The sequence below is a fragment of the Phyllostomus hastatus genome, unplaced genomic scaffold (assembly GCF_019186645.2).
Source record: "Phyllostomus hastatus isolate PE091 unplaced genomic scaffold, TTU_PhHast_1.1 phas_contig_113, whole genome shotgun sequence".
NCBI classification, from domain to species: domain Eukaryota; kingdom Metazoa; phylum Chordata; class Mammalia; order Chiroptera; family Phyllostomidae; genus Phyllostomus; species Phyllostomus hastatus.
Window position 1 is genome coordinate 3,962,073 of NW_025333530.1, and position 17,676 is coordinate 3,979,748.

Sequence of the window (17,676 nt, forward strand, 5' to 3'; positions counted from 1 at the left end):
ATATTTTTAAAAAAACTGATTTCCCTCCCAACTATTTTAGTATCTACTGCTTTTAAAGGAGCTCCCTGGAGAAGAATATCCTTTGCCAGTGGAAGATCTTGTTAAACTTCTGAAACCACTATCGTAAGAAATTAAACCCATGTTATGTTCACTTTAATTTTATTTCACTTTAAATTTATAAACTGAGTAATGTGTTCTGTTATACTTATAAAGTAAAACTTTTCCCTCCTTAGCGATGTGTGTTCTTTGTATCGTCGTGACCAAGATGTTTGTAAAACAATTTTAAACCACTCCCTTTACATAGTGACGAACCTGTGTCAAAGCAGTATGGATGCTGAGAACACAAGGGATGCTCAAGGACAGTTTCTAACAGTTACTGGAGCATTTTGGTAGGTACAGATTATTCTGTGGAGCTCTTATTTTTCTTTAGCTTCTCCTGATACAGATGCATATTTTGCATTTCTGCATTAGTGATTTCTTCTATCCTTAAATGTAACTAGAAATATCTTTTAATAATAGTAGAATGTAATTTCTGTTCTCTTCCTTACTTTTTTGAAGAATTACACTGTATTCCTCTTAAGGCTTGGCTTTCTAAAGTGTGTTTAGTATATTTCCCTATGAATTTTGAATCACTTAGTAGTTTGGCATGTGTGGTGAATAAAGCAACATGTAACAAGTCTAAAACAGTTGAATCATTCATGTTCCTAAAATGAAAAAATTGGACTTGTCACTGTCTGGTTATTTCATGTGTACATTCATAGTGTGAGATACCACCATGATACTTGTGGAGGAGCACATATATATATATATATATATATATATATATACACACAATTTAGAGCTGTCATACCATTTGATAAGGACTTCTAAATCAATATAGAATATGGTTTTAAAATCTTTGATATAAAAACAAAGACTTAAAAGAAGTTTTCCCTTTAAATTAAGTTTACTACAATGTGATTAGCTGAAGTAAGAGAGCCCCAAAATGAGTCATAATATTATAAACATAATAATATACATTAAAATGAACTTCTGTTCTAGCATTTCTTATAGGTGGACTATTTTCGGAAGGTTTAGAATAATGGCATGTGCCACATAATGAGAATTAAAGTTAGCATGTAAAGAAATTTTGGAAGTAACTTAAAGTAACCCTAATGTCCAGTGATTTTCTTTTTTACTATGCTTTTATTGGAATAAATACTTGACATTGAAACACTTTATTTCAGGCACTTAACAAAGGAGGGGAAGTGCACATTCTCTGTAAGAATGGCCCTAGTAAAATGCCTTAAAACTTTGCTTGAGGTGAGTTTCTCCACATTAAGTATTAAGTTTTCCATAATTAAAAAAAAATAAGCAGTCTTTTTTTCTGTGTGTTTTGGGGTGATTTTTTGCTTAGTATTTCATGTTTAACCTAAGTTGTTCCTTTCCCATAGGCTGATCCTTACTCAAAATGGGCTATTCTTCATGTAAAGATTACAGGTGAAGACTTTCCTGTAAATGAAGTATTTCCACAGTTTCTTGCTGATAATGATCACCAAGTTCGCATGTTGGCTGCAGAGTCGATCAATAGGTAATGAGTCAGGTATTTATGTCTGGCTACTGCAGATACCAATGCAATATCTAGTATAGCCATAGGTTACTAGTTGTGATATTAAAAATAGCTAACACAGCCCTGACCAGTGTGGCTCAGTCAGTTGGGTGTCATCCCACAAAGTGAAGGGTCACTAGTTACATTCCTGGTCAGGTGACATGCCTAGGTTGCAGGTTCGGTCCCTGGTCAGGACCTGAAGAAAATGCAGCTTATCGATGTTTCTCTCCCTCTTTTTCTCCCTCCCTTCCTCTCTCTCTCTCTGAAAACAAATAAAATCTTTTTTTAAAAAAGCTAACACTGTATGTCAACTATAATTAAAAATATATAATCATTTCTGAATCTTGAACTAAATAATTCTGAACTTGTTTTAAATTGACTCAGATTTTTTTGGTGTTTTGAAAGAAGACCTAGTATGTTACAGTGTCTCACAGAGTAATTTATTTTTCTCCTATAATGTGTTTTAGACAGTAAGATTAAGGTAAAAAAATTATTTCACATTTTGCTTTTTTTAAAGATTATTTCAGGATGTGAAAGAAGCTGGTTCTTCAACATTTCTGAAAGCACTTCCTTTGAAGCTCCAGCAAACAGCTTTTGAAAATGCATACTTGAAAGCTCAGGAAGGAATGAGAGAAGTGGTAATTTTAGTAAAGTATATTTGCTGTTATCTCATAGTTTCTATAAACATACCATATATTACTTTATCAACTGTGGGCTAAGATACTTTATACCTTATAGTTTACAGTATAAAGTTACACTAAAACAACTGTTTGAATGGATTGAGATTCCTGTATTTATAGGTTAGATTCCATTGAATAATGGCAGTTTCCTTTGGTTCAACTTATATGTATCATTTTTGTGGGAAAGACAATTTTCTGAGTTTTTTAGGAACATAAATGACTTTTTTATTTAAAAATGTTTTTGTAAGATTTAGACAAAAGCTAATTCACAGAGCAGGTAACAATAGGAAGAAATGGATTGAGAAAAATGTTCCACTAGGGAAGATCAAATTATCTTGGTGTTCTTTAGTGAACCTTATGGTTTTTATATTTCTCTATAGCATAATGATATTTTTCTTAAAATGCAAATTGTCTTAGTCTTAGAATGTATTTATTTACTTATATCTTGACTTGTTTGTAAAAAGTGTAGGAGGCATTTAATCAAATGTCTGTCTAATCCATGGTAACACAAGACTGAAAAGGTTAGTTGTATGAAAGAATCATAATTTAGAAAAATATTTCAATAGATTTGAAAGATGAATGTAAAATTTATAAATAGTATAAAATTTGTAGAGATGGGTATTATATATTTAAAAATCTGTGTGGAAAGAGAAAATATTGACATGACAACAATTCATTTAGAAAAACACCTAAGAAGTTTTATGTCTTAAGAATACACTATTAATCAATATTGTAGTAGTTATTCAGAAAAGCAAAGTCTGCCTTTGACATCATTGATAGAAGCATACTGTCATGAGCAAGTTGATAAAAAGAATTTGATCTTCTATACATTTTAGAAGCCAGCTAGAATGAGTTTAGCTCATAGTAAAAGTAGACTTTTAACTAGGATGTTAGAGACTCTATAGATCTGTCTCCTATAAGGAATAAGTGGAGTTGACTTAGTGTAGACTGCATAGCTATTTTTAAAAACATCATTGATTGCCATTTAGTAAAGGAATTAGGTCCTTACTCTTTCTTGGACCAAAAATCAGAACTAAGATCAGAGAATAGCAGTTTTTTCTAAATATGAAGAAAAACTTCTATCAAGTATAACTTCTCAAAAAATGTGTAGGGATATTATAATGATTGAAGCATATACCTTTCTTTCTAGTATGACTTCATTGTTCCTTTTGATAATATTTTAAAAAGTATAAAGAGCTATATATTATTATAATGATAATAAATATCTTATGAGGTATACTTGGGAGTTGAAGAGAAACTTTAATCTCTCTCACCTTCTTACAGTTTCTTTTATTTTTTCATTAAAGTGCTTTATACCTCACTGAAATATTTAGCGATTCATTCACTAATATCTTATCAAAGGAATCTTTGCCACTCTAGAAACTTTGATACTTTCTCAAAATTGCTACTCTTAGCTTCATCACTGAAGGATTTAAAGCTGTTCATGGGTGATTAAGTGTTGTCATGGTGTACTTTGATTTTAGCCTGGTTTGTTTGTAATTTTAAATATTTACATTACATTATTGTTTACAATTCTTCTTAAGTCCCACAGAGCTGAGAACCCTGACCTTTTGGATGAAATTTATAATAGAAAAGCTGTTTTACTGATGATGATAGCTGTGGTTTTAAACTGTAGTCCTGTCTGTGAAAAACAGGCTTTGTTTGTCCTATGCAAGTCTGTGAAAGAGAATGGATTAGAGCCTCACCTCATTAAAAAGGTACACACGGATGAATATAATCTTCCTTGGATAACTTTTAAGCAATTAAAAAAGTTAAACTAGAATTTCGAAATGGCACTTGTGAAAGACTTGGAGACAGTTTTATTTTTTAACAGTGTATTTTAAATAGTGTATTTATTTGTATGCTCTGTTATTTCTTACGTTCAGTTTAAGAGCATTTCACCAGGCATATGTTGAACTAACATGGGTGAATGAACTGTCATCATACAGACTAGGACGTCTGGAATAGCATTTATTGAGGGAAAGACATAGGGAAAACAGCATTAGCAGGTGTTTTGCCTTATTGATTCTCAGGCAGGATGTTGGTATGTAGCAGTGCCAGGAGTAAAATGTTAGAGCTTTTCAGCTGCATGATTAGAGATGGAGACCAGCGTTCAGCCTTGGCAATTACATCAGCACAGTGTTGTAGAATGTTCTTCCGTTCCCTGTTCCACCTGCTCAGCATTCATGGTTTGGGAAGCAAGCCTTTCCGGTGTAGATTTTTACAGATGAATCAGTGACAGATCAGTGGTTTACCATTCAGCATTCTAACAGCATGGTTTCCATGGAGCTTTGCAGTAAGCAAATCCATAGGCAATCAGTCTTGGACAAGTCAACCTTGTACTTCTTAGTTAAAATAAATTGCTTTAAAATAATTATACAATTATACTACCTAGTTATTATTGTAAGTGGAATGTAGTGTTTTGATTTTCTCATTGGGTTTAGGACTAAGAAGAATAATTATTTTACTTTAGACCTTTTATATTCATTTTGAATATAATGAAATGTTGAAAATTGCAGTGTATTTTTCTGTTTTTATTTAAATAAAATGTAAATAAATTTTATAAATTTAAATTTAAATAAAATTTATTAAAGGTTTGCTATGTGCCAGGCACTGTGCTAGTTATATTAAATGTACTTTTCTTAATTAGTCCTGCTGAACTGGGTACTTTTATTATCCCCATCTCATAGATGAGTAAATCAAAGCATAGAAAAGTTAATGAATACTTAAGTCATATGGTTAGTAAATATTAACAGAGATTTAAATAACATATTATTTTGCTGTTTTCTTAAAGAATTGACTACTTTTGATTTGTACAGGTTTTAGAGAAAATTTCTGAAACTTTTGGATATAGGCATTTAGAAGACTTCATGGCTTCTCATTTGGATTATCTGGTTTGGGAATGGCTAAATCTTCAAGATACCAAATATAGCTTATCCTCTTTTCCATTTATTTTATTAAACTACACAGACATCGAGGATTTCTATAGGTAGGTTTACATATGGCACATATGAAATATGTGTAACTTAAAATTAGGTAATAATGTTTGGCAATTCCACCTCCACATATACAGACATAGGAAGCTGTATAGTATGAGAGGCAAGACAGGTTGTTTTAATAAAAGTGTATTAAAGGGAATCACTAGACTTTGAATCTGGTCTTTGCTGTGCCAGTAACTGGTTATGTGATTTTAGGCAAGCCATGTAACCACCCTTTGGGACTTGATTTTTTAAATCTGTAAAGTAAGGCAGGTAATTTACACAAGGAGATCTTTAACATTCCTTTTAGATTTAATATTTCTTCATCTTTTCTGTGATGAGTGAAAGATAAGTAGTGCTGTTTTTTTTCTGCCTTGTTTTAATTTTGTGTTGCTTGACTTTAGGACATTTAGGCATTATTTCTATTTTAATGTAAAAGTATTTGTTTTGGCTAACTCTAACTCTAGAGAAGAAAAATTTTTAAATGCAAAGGCTTGAAATAACTAGACTAATGTGTGGGTATCAGAATGATGGGAAGGTAGTTCATAATTGTTAAGTGGTTTTATTGTTCATTCAGTTTGGCAATAATATTTACATTTATTCCTTGAATTTATAAATTGCTTTCACATTTCATTTTAAAATAGTTTTATATAAATTGCTTATTCAGAAGAAGTAAATATAAATTTAATTTGTACTTTTTTGATGACAGAATTCAGGTAATATATTCTAAGATCTCTATTTTTTAGTGTGACTATTTAGAATTTCCTAACTTTATTATTCCATTTATAAAGTTAGAGTAAGGAAAAACAAAGTAGTAAACTAGGGTCAAGATGGCAGCATAGGTAAAAATGGCTCCCCCTTTTCATACAATCACATAAATATTACAACTAAACGATAGAACAACCAGGATTCAGAACTATCACAAATCAAGTTGAATGGAAGTCCTACAACTACGGAATTATAGAAGAAATCAACTATGGAATTCAAGAAGAAACCACATCAAAACTGGTAGGGGCAGAGACGTGGAACTGGCTGGTCTCATACCCTGTGTGGTGGATAAAAATCAATAGTATATCTCAGAAGCAAGGAATCCAAGCCCTACACTAGGATCCCCAGCCCAGGGTTCTAGTGCCAAGGAGGTAAATTCCCATAATTTCTCACTGTTGAAACCAGTGGGGATTAAGGCTGTGGAAGGCTGAACTGCTGGAGTCTCAGGCAGTTCCTCTTCAAAGGCCCATGCACAGCCTTACTTGGACTCACTTTCCCTGAGCTGTAGCATGTGGGGCAGAAGATTGAAAGACATCAGACACTTATGGGGAGGAACTGAGTTGTCCAGCATCAGGGTAAGAGCTGGGGAGCAGCTTTCTCCCAGACAGAAGTGCTGGCAGAGGCCACTGTTCATTTTCTGAGTCTTCCCCCCACAGAACCCCAAAGCCAGCTCTGTGGGCGCCATATCTGAGACTCCATAAATCTGGTTCACACTCTTTGTCCCACCCTGGTGATTCCCTGAGGCCTTGTTCCACCCAACTTTTGGGCCTACCTAAGCAATTTCCAGTGGCTTTTCTCTATGAATGGCTTGTCTTGACCCATGCTTCAGATTTTCCTAAACTTTCAAATAAGCAGCATCTGGTTTCATTGAGTCCCATACCTCTTACAAAGTGGCCCCATGTCTGGCAGTAGCAGCATGTGGTCTTGGTTTACAGCTTAGCCTCACGAGGTTACCCTCAACTCTAGCAAAAGTAGCAAACATCTGCAGATCACTTTGTAGCTTATGGTACATGACCCCTGACAGAACTCAGTTGGTGGCTTACCTTTGATGTGCCAACAGAAAGCATGGCTCAAACACAGTAGAAGGGTGTGCATAGCCCACATGAAGGTAGACATAGCAGCTCTGCCTAATACATGGGAACAAACACAGGGAGGCTGCCAAAATGAGAAAACAAAGAAACATGGCTCAAATGAAAGAACAGATCAAAACTCCAAAAAAAGAACTAAACAAAATGGATATAAGCAATCTATCAGATGCAGAGTTCAAAACACTGGTTATAAGTTTGTTCAAGAAACTTAGTGAGGACCTCAACAGCATAAAATGAAATCCAGTCAGAAATGAAGTCTACACTAATTGAAACAAAGAACAATTTATAGGGAATCAATAGTAAAGTGAATGAAACCAAGAATGAAATCAGTGATTTACAATATAGGAAAGCAAAAAGCAACCAATCAGAAAGCAAGAAGAAAAGAGAATCCAAAAAAATGAGGATAGTGTAAGGAGCCTCTGGGCTTCAACCATACCAACATTCAAATCACAGGGGTGCCAGAAGGAGGAGACAGCAAGAAATTGGAAACCTATTTGAAAAAGTAATGACAGAAATCTTCCCTAACTTGGTGAAGAAAATAGACATACAAGTCTGGGAAGAGCAGAGAATCTCAAACAAGATGAACCTAAAGAGGACCACTGCAACGCACATCTTAATTAAAATGCCAAAATTAAAGGCAGACAGAGAATCTTAAAAGCAGCAAGAGAAAAGCAGCTAGTTACCTACAGGGGACCTCCCATAAGACTATCAGCTGATTTCTCAAAACAGACTTTGTAGGCTAGAGGGGATTGCCAAGAAATATTGAGTGATGAAAAGCAAGGACCTACAACCAAGATTACCTGGCAAAGCTATCATTTAGAATCAGAGGATCAATAAAGAGTTTCTAAGACCAGAAAAAAAACTAAAGGACTTCATGACCACCAAACTAATATTATATGAAATGTTAAAGGATCTACTTTAAGAAGGAGATCAAAAATATGAACAATAAAATGGCAGAAAATACATATCTGTCAACATTTGATTCCTAAAAAACAAAATAGACAAGCAGAACAGAAATAGAATCATAGATACAGGGAGTATTTTGATGGTTGTCAGATGGGAGGGTGGTCATGGGGTGGGGATTGGGATAAAGGGTGAGGGGGTTAAGAAGTAGTAACTGGTAGTTACAGAATATTCATGGGGCTGTAAAGTACAGTGTTGGGAATAGAGTAGCTAATGAACATAATGCATGATCCATAGACATGGACAATTATGTGGGGATTGTGGAAGGGGCTTGATAGAGGGGAGCAAAGGGAGAAAATTTTGGACAACTGTAATAGTAAAACAATAAAATATGTCAAAAATAAAAAGCAACCTAAACTAAAAATAAATTTAGAATAAGAATGTTTCATCTGTATAAAGGATGTGGTAATGCTTATTTAAACTGTTTATTACTTTAAAAACTATTATAAAATTTTACTATGAAAAGCTATGTAGAACTTATATTTTACATTTTTATATTTTAGATCTTGTTATAAAGTTTTGATTCCACATCTGGTGATTAGAAGTGATTTTGATGAGGTGAAGTCCATTGCTAATCTGATTCAAGAGGATTGGAAACGTCTTCTGATAGATTGCTTTCCAAAGATTCTTGTAAATATTCTTCCTTACTTTGCCTGTGAGGTTACAGGAGACATTGGGATGGCACAACAAAGAGAGAATGCTTCCAAAGTTTATGATATGCTTAAAGATGAGAACTTACTAGGTAAACAGGTATGACTTCAACTTTTACCTCCATTTTTTCCCTAATTTATCTAAGATGTAACTTTAAAATTTTAAGGCTCTTTATTCATTTATACAGTTAAATTTGATATGTGATAATCACTACCTAGCACAGATACTCCATGAAAATTTTTTTGTTATACAGTGTTGCCTCCTTTTGATTGGCTTTTATTTTTTTATTTTTTTCAAAGATTTTATTTATTTATTTTTAGAGAGGGAAGGGAGGGAGAAAGAGAGAGAGAGAGAAACATCAATGTGCGGTTGCTGGGGGTCATGGCCTGCAACCCAGGCATGTACCCTGACTGGGAATCGAACTTGCGACACTTTGGTTCGCAGCCCGCGCTCAATCCACTGAGCTACGCCAGCCAGGGCCAGATTGGCTTTTAAATGAAATGTTTTTAATAAAATATTTTTAAAAATCACTTGAATAATTTTATTTTGTTCCTTTTTAAAATTTATTTTAATTGGCAGTAATTGTAAGTGCAAGTTGAATTCAAGCAATACTGAATAATATATAGAATATCTTCCTTATTTCTTCTTCAGTCTCATTAAGCCCTTCACTTTTCAAGGAAAAATACAATCCCAAATTTTCATACCCTGATCTTTCTTTTTTCCATGACTACCTTCTAACATACGGTATAATTTACTCAGGAATTATGTTCATTGCTTTTTATCAGTCATCTCTAATATAACTACTACAAAGGTAGAATTTTCTTCTTTTTTCTTTCTTGTTGATGTATCCCAACCACCTAGTATATATTGAGTATTCATTATTTGATAAATGATGGAGGCATGGAAAAAAGGATCTTACAATTTTTGTTTGTTTCATAGTAATTACATAAATTCAAAATTATTTGAGGCAACTTATAAAATCACATATATAATCTTTTTTAAGTTTTTTAAGATTTTATTTATTTTCAGAGAGTGGGGAAGAGAAGTAGAAAGAGAAGGGGAGAAACACCAATATGAGAGAATATCAATCAGTTGCCTTTCATACACACCCCAAATGGGGACTGAACCTGCAACCCAGGCATGTGCCTGGAGCAGGAATCAAACTGGTGACCTTTTTGCTTTGTGGAATGTCACCCAGCCAACTGAGCCACACTGGTCAGGGCCATATGTAATCTTTTTTTAAGGTCATAGAGGATTGGTTAGTTCAGTTGTTGTTTTTTTTTTTTAATGTAAATAAGGATGACTAATCAGATCTTGTTAACATAAAATTAGAATTGGATAGACTCTAGAGCCTCTTTTTTGGTTGCCTAGTTATCTATATTGAACCACGAAATGTCACAGCAAGTCTCCCAGTTGCCTAGGTGGACCATTGCCAGTGAGAGCTAGTTGTAAGTCTAGTCTGGAGGCAAATGGTAAGCAGAGGAGTTCCTTTCCCAAAAGGTATTTGCACCAGAATGTTGGCATACCAAGGATAATAGAATTTAAGAGAGACACTGTTTCTTCTCTTTCCCTTCCAATCTCCTATCTTAGACTTCTGAGCAAGCCTAGTCTTACATTCTCTTTTATGTATTCAGACCAAAAAAATAGCAATTTTCAAGGTCACAATTAGGAAGAAAAGCAGTTGTATTAAACCTTGGATTCTTGGCTTCTTCATTAAATATATTAAGTTCTTGGTAGTCTCTATTATGAAGTTGCCATAAGTTAATTTTTTTCCTCTAATATGTACTTTATCTGAATGAGTCTTCTAGATTCTTTTGTTGTTGTTGTTTTTGTTGTTGTTGTTGTTGTTGTTAAGTGTTGGTACAAAGTATTATCAGTCTTTGAGTCCTCTAAAACTGTCCGTTGTTAAATACCTAAATCTTTACAGTTTAAGATTGTAGAGCTATGCCTAGCTATCTGAACCATTTAGATGAACTATGCCAAAATTACAGATGTTACTTAGAAAATCATATGAAACTAGTGAAGTTGGTTGTGGTCTTATGTGCAAGGAAACTAATGTTAATTTTTCCTCTGATATAATTATTGTTGGCCAATTGGTCATTACTCATTCCAGGTATCCTTTTAAATGAGGCTGGAATTTAATAAGGGCTATGGCCTTGAAAATGATGATTGGACAACTGATATGTAGGCCTCAGGGAATGGCTAGGATTTTTACATTAGGTAACTTATCACATTCAAAAATATTTCTCTTACAAGGAAGTGTTTCCAAATCTCCTTGTGCATGATGTAAATCTGCCATTTGTGTATTAGTTTAAAGCACTGTAATTCTTTATTTTAAGAGCTAATAAATTCACCTTTAAGACTCACACGGTTTTCATTCATTTGGCTGAGGTAAAATGTAGCAAAACCATTCTTTATATTTAGAGAATTTATGTTCTTTGTGAAGCTACCTGTAGCAGGAAATGATTGACAAAGAGTCTGCTCTTGTTGGATTTTAAAGATTTTTGTTTATTTATTTTTAGAGAGAGGGAGGAAGCAAGGGAGAGAGAAACATCTATGTGAAAGAGAAACATTGATCAGTTGCCTCTTGCATGCTCCTAACCAGGGACCTGACTGCAACCCAGGCACACGTCCCAACCGGGAATCAAACCAGCGAACTTTCGGTTTGCAGGATGGCACTCAGCCCACTGAGTCACACCAGTCAGGTCTCCTGTTGGATTTTAGTTTACAGTTGATGGCAGGATATGGGTAGCAGCTAGATTGAGAATTTGGGATATCAACTATGGGGAGAAGTCCTGTAGGGAACAAAGAGATGATTATTGCTGGACACTTAGAATTTTTACTAGTAAAGTTTTCTAAGTGAAATAGTATTCCCAAATAAGAGCAAAATTCAGATTAAGGAGAAATACAGATCATTGGGGAATTTGGCAGGGAAATGATTAGGCTGAGAAATTTCATGTTAGACCTGAAGTCTTCATCACTTAAAATGATTCTTAAAAATTAAAAGGCCATATGAAGGGAGTCTTGTTTAGTATGATTTTTTTAATTTCCTCTCAGTTTATAAGTCAGTTGTATAGCAGAAAAAAGTGGAGGTAGGTGTATGTCTTGGAGATATTAGATCTTTGGTCATCTATAGTCACTGAATAATTTTGGAAATGAGGTGATAATGTGAACCCCTTGAGCCGTCTTATGCAGATATTAAACACTTAAATATATTTTATTTTATATCCTTATAGATTGATCATTTATTCATTACTAATTTACCAGAAATTGTGGTGGAATTATTGATGACATTACATGAACCTGCAACTGCTGGTGAAAGCCAAAGCACTGACCTATGTGACTTTCCAGGGTATGGGTATTTTAAACTTAGAGAATGTTATAATTCAGAAGTCTATTGACAAGTATATTGTTTGACACTTTTAAATATCTATTTCAGTTTTTAGGTGTGTACTCTGCTTTTAAATTGTTTCTTTAAAAAATTACTTCCTTTGAAGTAATTACCTATCTGCTTCTACTGTAGGCTCTTCCACAATAACTGCTCTAATTTACCACCTCGCTTGCAAATTCATGACCTTTTTCCCCTCATCTCTAGAATTTGAGCATTGTGCCATTGGTTGTCTGTTGAAATTTTCTTCATTACACATTATTCTCTGTTGTCTTCTTCGTATCTGTGATTTGCATGTCTAGATCCCCTTTCCTTCATCATCTTCTTTAGCTATCAGAATCTTAACTGTACTACAGTTTCACTTGAATGTGTAAACCACCCTTGGTTGACATGAGTGTTAGTTATTTTCCAACCTTGACTATAAACTGCTTGAAAGCACCCTTTTTTTGTATGTTCTACAGTGCTAGGCATATGAAATAGTAATAGCTACCGAAGTACTTTATATATTACCATTTGATATAATGTTTGACTGCTGCCTTAAAATATTATTGTATTTACAGTACTAGCATAGAGCTTTAATTCATACCTGAAGTGATGTGACACTAAGACTCCCCTGTGGAATTACCATTAACTTCATAAAAGAATTTTTAAGCAAATAATTTAAAAACTGACTAAGTCCTAGAAGGTAAAAGTATTTAGGTATTCTGGTTGATGTATATAGGCATGTATGTGTATATATATGATATGTGTGTCTGTGTGTGTATATATATATATAAAATTTTATTAAAAGCCTAGTTTTTCAGCAGTGAAATAATTTTTAAATTTGAAGTTACTATAACCTAAATTTTTACTCTGTAGTCTTTCAGTCAGATCTGTTTTTTTGTTGTTGTTGTTGTTTTTCATAATTATGGTCTGAATATGATAACATTTTTTTCTATAACTATTAGGGATTTGGATCCTGCTCCTAATCCACCTCATTTTCCATCACATGTGATTAAAGCAACATTTGCATATATCAGCAATTGCCATAAAACCAAGTTTAAAAATATTTTAGAAATTCTTTCCAAAAGCCCTGTAAGTATACTAGTATAATAACTGAAAAGTGAATTTCTGCTGTTTCAGCTAGAATATCTGTGTATGCAAATCATACAGAGAAAAAAGTAAGTGAATAGAAAATTCATCTGAATAAATGAAGAAGAAAATACTCATTCACAGGTTTATATCTTGGTATTGTATTTGTCAGTATTGAATCAAATGTGTTACATATGAGGGCTGAATTTTTTTGTGACAGTTTAGTCATATATTGGCTCATAGAAATATATTTTTTAATATGCTATTTAATTACAGTTTATGAATATTAAGTTGACAGTAATTTTTATGTTTAATATAGTAATTTTTAATGTGATATTTTGCATTTGATATCAGACTCAAAACTAAATTATATAACGTATTTTGAATACAAATATATTTTACCTGAGTATATGTGATTTGACAAGTTTTGACGAAAATGTATCTTTATTTTGTAGGATTCCTATCAGAAAATTCTTCTAGCTATATGTGAGCAAGCTGCTGAGACAAATAATGTTTATAGAAAGCACAGAATTTTTAAAATATATCACCTGTTTGTTAGTTTATTATTGAAAGAGATAAAAACTGGCTTAGGAGGAGCTTGGGCCTTCGTTCTTCGAGATGTTATATATAGTTTGATTCACTATATCAACAAAAGGTAAATAATGTATTTAGAATAAAAGTATTTTCCTACCATTATCTTAATTGAAAATTTATACTAAGAGGTAGAAACCAGAGTATTGTTCCTGGAATTTATATCTGTCAATTATTTATTTATTTTTTTAAGATTTTATTTATTTATATTTAGAGAGAGGGGAAGGGAGGGAGAAAAGAGAGGGAGAGAAACATCAATGTGTGATTGCCTCTCATGCGACCACCACTGGGGACCTGGCCTGCAACCCAGGCATGTACCCTAGGCTGGGAATTGAACTGGTGACCCTTTGGTTTGCAGGCCAGAGCTCAGTTCACTGAACCACACCAGCCAGGGCTCTATCTATTATTTTATAAGTTGTATTACTACTACTACAACTCTAGAAATCTTAACTACTAAGGGTCTTCAACATTTAAAAACAAATATTCTAATTTTAGATGGCCTATAATATATGTGTTACTGTAACAGTTCTGGTCACAAGTTGAATGTGTATGTTGGGTGGTGTTCCCTACACACATCCAAGGAAATCTGCAGACCTAGTTGGGTGTCCTACAATTCAACTCAATTTTGACGAGATAGTGTCAGATCCCAGAGGTTAAAGGCTGTCAGTTCTACAAGATTTCTCCCCACACAAAACCAATTAGATACCCGTGGCAAGACCAGGTTTTCATCTGTGCCTCTAAACAACTGGCTCTAGATTCCAGGTAGTAATGAGCCCCATCTTCCTTATTTTTTTTCCCTAAGTTTATTTTTATTGTTTACACTATTGTAGTTGTCCCCCTTTACCCACCTCCACCCAGCCCTTGCTGTCCCCAGTCCCCACGCCATCATCATACTATTGTCCCTGTCCATGGGTCATGCATATATATTCTTTGGCTAATCCCTTCATGTTCTTTCATTCAGTCCCCCACAACCCTCTCCCCTCTGACAGCTGTCAGTCTGTTCCATGTGTGCATGTCTCTGTTTCTGTTTTGTTCATTAGATTTCCCATATATGTGAGATCATATAGTATTTGAATTTTACTGATTGGCTTATTTCACTCAGCATAATAATCTCCATGTCCATCTCTGTTGTTGCAAAAGGTTAAGAGTTCCTTCTGTTTTATAGCCATGTAGTATTCCACTGTGTAAATATACCACAGCATTTTTATCCACTCATCTACTGATGTGTACATGGGCTATTTCTAGATCTTGGTTATTGTAAACAATGCTACTGTGAACATAGTAGTGCGCATACTCTTCCAGATTGGTGTTTGGGGATTCTTAAGATAATATTCTGAGAGTGGAATTACTGGGTCAAAAGGCAATTCTATTTTTTTGTAAGATTTTATTTATTTATTTTTAGAGGGAGGGAGAAAGAAGGGAGAGAAAACATCAATGTGAGAAACATTGATCAGTTGCCTCCCACAACCAGAGACCCAGCTAGCAGCCAGGCATGTGCTTGGACCAGGGATTGAACTGGCAACTTTTTGGTTTGCAGACCATCACTCAATCCATTGAGCCATCCCAGCGAGGGTGGCAGTTCCATTTTTAATTTTTTGAGGAAACTCCATACTGTTTTGCACAGTGGCTTCACCAATCCATAGTCCTACCAACAGTGCACTAGGGTTCCCTTTTTTCCACATCCAGTACTTGTTTGTTGATTTATTGATGGTAGCCATTCTGGCATCTGTGGATTGGTTTCTTACTGTGGTTTTAATTTGAATCTATCTGACGATTAGGAGTTGATGCGGACCCTGACTCATGCGGGCCGCCACATTGTGGATGAGATACGAGAAGTTCACACAGACTACTGAGTCCTGTGGAGGAAAAGGAACAGCATGGTTTCTCTCTCAAGAGGAGAAAAAGCTTCGGCCCTTGCTGTGACAGGCCTTTATTTCTTTTCTGGGCCCATTACATGATGGTCCTTATTTACTATGCACGGGTTGGCTTTAGGTCTTTACCTTTTACAGAAAACAAAGGAAAGGATGCTGATAATCATATCACAGAAGAAGGATATTTGCAAATGCAAAGGGAAAAGTGGTTGAACCAGTTACACTCCATACTGGGGAGCTTTAGCGTGGATTTTAGGAAGTTAGGATTAGCACTTGCTGTCTCAAAACAGGGTGAGGGAGTTTTAGCAAAAGCAAGTCTCAAAGCGGCCTAGGTACAATGCAGGCCTGATTCCCCGCAGGAGAACCTATCCATGGGTGTGGATCCTGTGCGTGTCTGAGCGGGAACTGGGTCCACACCCTGCAGAATGGTCTCCTATAAGGGACATTGAGCATTTTTTTAATGTGTCTGTTAGCAATCTTTATGTCCTCTTTGGAGTAGTGTCTGTTCAGGTCCTTTGCCCATTATTTAATTGAATTGTTTGCCGTCTTTGTATATTTTGGAAGTTAAACCCTTATTAGATGTATCATTAGCAAATATGTTTTCCTATACCATAGGTTTGCTTTTCTTTTTGTTGATGAGTTTTGTTTCTTTTTTTGTCTAATTTTTCTGATTAAAAGTATAGTGTAATATTGAGTAGCAGTGTGAAAATGAGCATCCTTGTTTTGTTCCTCATCTTGTTACAGGGTGCAGCCAAGAGGAGAGACCCCAAATAGGCATTTGAAATGGGGTCCAGAACTCAAGGTGTCCAGGAGATTTTAAGATAGCTCCACCCCTTCCCCCACAGGTGTGAGTTGGGGGAAGGGGCACACAGAGCAAGAACATGCAGGGCAGCTTTGCAGCTAATCCATGGCATGGTCATTTAACATACCTATAGCCTTTGGCTGGTCACTTAGATATGCTAAATAGCTATGGCCATGCTCAAGGCCAGGGGGATAGAAAGGCACCTTCCCCCCAAGATGGGACTGGAGGGCAGGTCCCCCGAGTTACAGTGCCTACGTGGGAGCTCCGAGGAGATTGGCTCCATGACATGGGGTCACACCTGCCCAGACCCACGATGGTGACCAGAAAAGCTGGAGAAGATAGCAGATTGAGGGCAAGTGTGCCTGAGTGTAGGAGGAGTCGGAAATGGGGCTGCAGAGGAAGATCGGTGCGGGGATTTAAACCCAGACACGGCAGTCGTTGAGGGGAGAAGCACGCGGTTTTGGCTGAGTGGGGACTTCTGTGACCCTGGGAGAGAGGACCACGTGCCTTTGCCAGAGTGGGGACCCCCACAGCTTTAGAAGGGGGAACCACCACCTGGTTTTAGCAGAGATCCCAGTGACTCAGCTGAGAGTGCCAGGAACCCAGGGAGGTCTCCCAGTCGAGATGGAGTATTCCCAGTGAACTGGGAATAACCAGAGGACTGCCTGAGCCATGGACTTCTATTTCCTTTCCTGAGATACGGTACTCTGGACTGGGCAGAGAGGGAAGGAAGGAAGGACTGTGTGTGTTTGTGGGTGTTTTAAGGGACTTTAGGATTTTTGATAAAGACATTCGGTCACTACTTTAAGTTTGTATAGCATTAAATAAACATTTCCTTTCCTTTTCACAAGTCTCTGGCATTGAGAGACGTCTTTCCTCTGGCAGCGGACATAACGGACCTGGGGGCTTCTTTCAATAATAGTATATCGTCCCAGGCCCCCCTTGTTTGTTCTGTAGCAATCTTAATGGAAAAGCTTTGTCTTTTAACATTGATAATGTTATTTGTGGGTTTTTCATAGGTTACCTTTATTTTGTTGAGGAAGTTTCTGTCTATTCATGTGTTTCTCAGTGTTTTTATCATGAAAGGTTGTTAAATTTTTGTTAAATGTCTTTTCTGTGTTTATTGAGATGATCAAGTAGTATTTTCTTTCATTCCATTAATATATATTACATGGATCAGTTTTCTTATATTGACCTCTTTCAATCCTGGGATAAATTCTACTTGCTCATGGTATAT

The 17,676-nt window shown here is 35.4% G+C and overlaps 1 protein-coding gene across 4 annotated transcripts in view; it reads left to right on the top strand.

Moving 5' to 3' along the window:
* Positions 1 to 17,676, top strand: part of ATM (ATM serine/threonine kinase) — a 162,209-nt gene that overhangs the window by 54,993 nt on the left and 89,540 nt on the right. For 2 of the 4 annotated variants that reach the window (XM_045837996.1, XM_045838005.1), the window contains 11 exons: positions 41 to 123; positions 234 to 389; positions 1,227 to 1,302; positions 1,434 to 1,570; positions 2,106 to 2,235; positions 3,813 to 3,986; positions 5,088 to 5,257; positions 8,569 to 8,815; positions 11,953 to 12,068; positions 13,052 to 13,178; positions 13,631 to 13,830. In XM_045837996.1, coding sequence (XP_045693952.1) covers positions 41 to 123; positions 234 to 389; positions 1,227 to 1,302; positions 1,434 to 1,570; positions 2,106 to 2,235; positions 3,813 to 3,986; positions 5,088 to 5,257; positions 8,569 to 8,815; positions 11,953 to 12,068; positions 13,052 to 13,178; positions 13,631 to 13,830 — 1,616 coding nt within the window. Of the gene's footprint in view, positions 1 to 40; positions 124 to 233; positions 390 to 1,226; positions 1,303 to 1,433; positions 1,571 to 2,105; positions 2,236 to 3,812; positions 3,987 to 5,087; positions 5,258 to 8,568; positions 8,816 to 11,952; positions 12,069 to 13,051; positions 13,179 to 13,630; positions 13,831 to 17,676 lie in introns of those variants that run through there. The other 2 variants (XM_045838016.1, XM_045838025.1) reach the window with 2 other exon arrangements.